The 3688-nt window shown below is 45.9% G+C and overlaps 1 protein-coding gene across 3 annotated transcripts in view; it reads right to left on the bottom strand.

Moving 5' to 3' along the window:
* The window catches only part of DDX11 (DEAD/H-box helicase 11), a 35627-nt gene extending 32065 nt beyond the window's left edge, over nucleotides 1-3562 (bottom strand). For all 3 annotated transcript variants that reach the window (XM_019654114.1, XM_019654115.1, XM_019654116.1), the window contains exon 1: nucleotides 3413-3562. In XM_019654114.1, coding sequence (XP_019509659.1) covers nucleotides 3413-3556 — 144 coding nt within the window. In that variant the 5' untranslated portion in view covers nucleotides 3557-3562. The remainder of the gene's footprint in view (nucleotides 1-3412) is intronic.
* Nucleotides 3563-3688: the final 126 nt, after the last annotated feature.

The following is a 3688-nucleotide window of genomic DNA, read 5'->3' as shown; positions in this document are numbered from 1 at the left end:
CCATCCTGCACTGCCTGGGGAATGATGAGTCCTAAGTATTTAAGACTCAGCTCCTCAGAGAAGGCTCTCCCTCTCTCTATTTGGCCATCCTACAGTGGTCAAATACCATTACCTGCCTAAATAAATGCACACATGCACACTGCTCTAAGTCACTCTTTTATTTCATTACTCTATATTTAATTTCTTCACAGCTTATAGCGCTACCTCAACTTATTTTATTTACTGTCCTCCCCTCCACCCAGAATATAAGCAGCATTAAAAAAAGAACCTTGTCTGCCTTGTTCTTCTCTGCCCATAGCACCCAGAAAACCAGGTGCCTTGGCAACTAGCAGGCATTCAATAAAAATTTGATGGATGGATGGATGAATGAGTAGCCAGCTTCACTTGGGGGCTGTAGGTGGAGGTTTTTGTTCTTCAGAGGTGTGGGTCTTGGAGGTCCCATGACTTAAATATCTAGTCCAAGCGCCAGTTCTTAAATAGTTTCAAACTGTTTTCATATAATGTCACAACAACCCCATGTGGTATTTTTATCAGGTGTTTTATAGATTAAGAAACTGCCACTCAGAAAGGTTAATGTGACTTGTCCAGTCACTCATCAAGTGCTTGAATCAAGATTTGAATGCACATCTGCCTGAATCACATCTGCCGGACTTTCAAACCCGAGCTTTGTATTTCTTCACTCTTCCTCCCATCAGGATAACTACGGTGAAGACATGTGGTTACCAAACTTTAGAATGACAACATGAAACAATACAGAAAAAAGGTAATTATTATCTCACTACCTGTGGGTGGTAATTATGGATCTCAATATTCCAGAAGCAGCACAAGCTAAGTAAAAAGTTAAAGGAGAGTTTAGATAAGTTATGAATAATAGATACACTAAGCGCCATTAAGGATATTTGGTGTAGCTTTTTCTGAACTCTGCAGGTTGGTTGTGAGGGCAACCATGAACTCCCACACAAGTTCTTCCTAAAATTCCCCACCAGTGCTCAGCACACACCAGCCCACCAAATCCTATGCTCATCAAATGAGATAATATACATGAAAGCACCTCAGGTACATATTAGTTCTGAAAGTGTTCATTTTCTTCCGTCTTTAATTATCATATGCTACTGGGGTATAAACTACTGTGACAAACTGAACTGTGTCTCCCCCTCCCCCAAATTCTGTTAAAGCTCTAACCCCCACCATGAGATTCTTTGGCGATGGAACTTTTACGAGGTAATTAAGATTAAATGAAGGAGATAAATATTAAATAAGTTGTTACAGTGGGGTCCTATCCTTATAAGGATTGGTGGCCTTATAAGAGGAAGGGAGAGGGCTCTCTCTTTACCAACTAAGTGAGGACAAGGTAAGAAGGGGGCCTTCCGCAAGACAGGAAGAGAATCCTCACCAGGAACTCAATAGTCTGGCACCTTGATCTTGGACTTCCCAGCCACTAGAACTGAGAGAAAGAAAATTCTGTTGCGTAAGCCATCAAGTGTATGGTAGTTTGTTATGGCAGCCCGAGCAGACAGATACAACTATGTTCCAGGTACTATCCTGCTCTTATGCTCCTGAAATGCTTTAACTTCACACACCTGGGAGACAACACAGCCACAAGAGAAGAAACGTTTTCTGCACCTGCTGTTAATCCAGAGCCAAAGCATGCAGCAGAGCTGCAATGCTCCGATAGCTGGGGACATGGCCTGGCCCATAGACACCCCCCCCCACCCCCGTCTCACCTTGCTCTGGCCTTGTCTCCCTCCCAGCTCCATTCTAAGAGTTTTCACACCGTGTAGGAAAAACTTGCTACTTATTGGTATTTATTTCCACTTTTCATGACACACCCTCTAACAAGCTGATCAATTCCCTTCACCCCAATTCTCTTTACTGGACACCCCTCTACCTCGATTACCTAAAGGGCAGTACGGCAGAGTCATTAACAGTGTGGGCTCTGGGGTCAGATTGCCAAATTTGGGATCCCAGACGTATCCTTGCTTACCTTAATATCCCTAATCCTCAGTTTCCTGACGTGTAAAAGAGAGAGGTAAAAGCGCACACTCATACGGTTGCAGTAACTACTAATAAGATAATTTATGAAAAGCGCTTAGCATAGATGGGCTACTAAGTCCTAGGTGCGTGTTAGTTATTATTAGTCCTAAACACCGCTCCAGTTCAACTGCAGTTCCCGCCCTCACTGGCCTCCCCTTTCCCTTCGCATTGGCTTCTCGCCTGTCAATCACACGTTAACCCCACCCCTCCAGATCCGGAAGGTTTCTCCCGCTCCCTAATCCCTCACTGCTTCGCACACAGTGCCCCGTTTGCACTTACACCGGCGTTTGCCCTTTCTTATCTCGTTTCTCCTCGTCCTCAGCTCTGTCACCACTCGGCACCGCGCTTATCCTCCTCGCCAGCAGGCCAGCTTCGCTTGAGGCCAGTCCACTGAGGAGTCAGAAGAAACGTCGCTCAATTTGAAATAGCCACTCTGCCCGACATCAGGCCGCACAGGAGCGTGCTGCGCTGCCACGCCCCCGCGCTACTGCGCGTGCTCACGCGGAGACTTAGGGGCGTGTACGTTTTTCTTTTTGCGCCACTGCGCAGATGTGCACAGGGGCGTGACTTTCTCTTCTTGCGCTATTACGCTTGCGGGGCGGGCTCAGGGTCAGGGTTTTTNGAAGCCACGTCCTCCACAACTAGATTGAAGAACAAAACGATAGCAACTTGTCTGTTCCCCTTCCCCCAACTCCCCAGCACTGTTCCTATCCCCCAATACCCAATAAAAATCTTTAAAAAAAAAAAGAGTCTCCTACAGGCCAAATGGGCCAAGCTCTGCTAAATGACAGGGACACAGAGATGAGGACCATAAGGTCCTTATCCTCCAGGAAGTGACAGCCTCGCTGAGGGACCTTCACATCAACATATACATTTCACTATCACATAGTACTTGCTATAAAATAAAGTGCAAGAGAGAAGTGGGACCCAATTGCCAGAGCCCCAATAATCTTCAACGGCCAACTTCTAATAAAGCCCTCATTCCAGGCCAGGGAGAAAAAACTTAAGGGGCCCGTGACTGGATCCCTCCAGCATTCAGTAACCTGGAGACTAAGCCAGTATGTTTAATCTGTGAATAAGTAACTTCTCTGTTGCTCAACATCAAAGCTATTGTGTGCCCAGAGAAATTTGGAACATTTCAGTGCTATGCGTTCACGGCCACTCAAAGTCTCATTCGTCTTTAGCCTAATTTTTCTCAGAGCCTAGGGCTGTATTTAACAATTTAATAGAGGGAAGTGAGCACTACTCAGAAAGGTAAACTGGGAGAACTACTTTGCCCAACTTCAAACCATGAACATCTCTGCACAGGCCAACAAGCGTGCCAGGCTGCCTCTGGCTGAGCCCAGAGCCCACTTAGGCCCTGACTACTCATACTCACAGTGCCAGTTGGACTCTCGAATATCCCAATCTTGCCAGCCTCTAACACCTGGTATAGCTCTGCCATGAAGTCTTTCTGGATGGAATAGGGCGTGAAGGGAAAAGGGAAATGGATGCCACCAACCTCCTGGGTTTTATTAGCCATGGTCCTAGGAGAAAAAAAAGGTAGTTCTCTGATGAGCCAGGAAGAGCTGGCTTGAAATCTAGAACAGGTCCTAACAGCAGTCTCAATACTAGTTATGGAATTTCTCCTTAGGTTTTGTGTGTGTGTGTGTGT

The sequence above is a fragment of the Hipposideros armiger genome, unplaced genomic scaffold, assembly GCF_001890085.2.
Source record: "Hipposideros armiger isolate ML-2016 unplaced genomic scaffold, ASM189008v1 scaffold_213, whole genome shotgun sequence".
In the NCBI taxonomy this organism is placed as follows: Eukaryota; Metazoa; Chordata; class Mammalia; order Chiroptera; family Hipposideridae; genus Hipposideros; species Hipposideros armiger.
The sequence above is the reverse complement of the archived record's forward strand: the minus strand, read 5'-3'. Positions and strand labels throughout refer to the sequence as shown.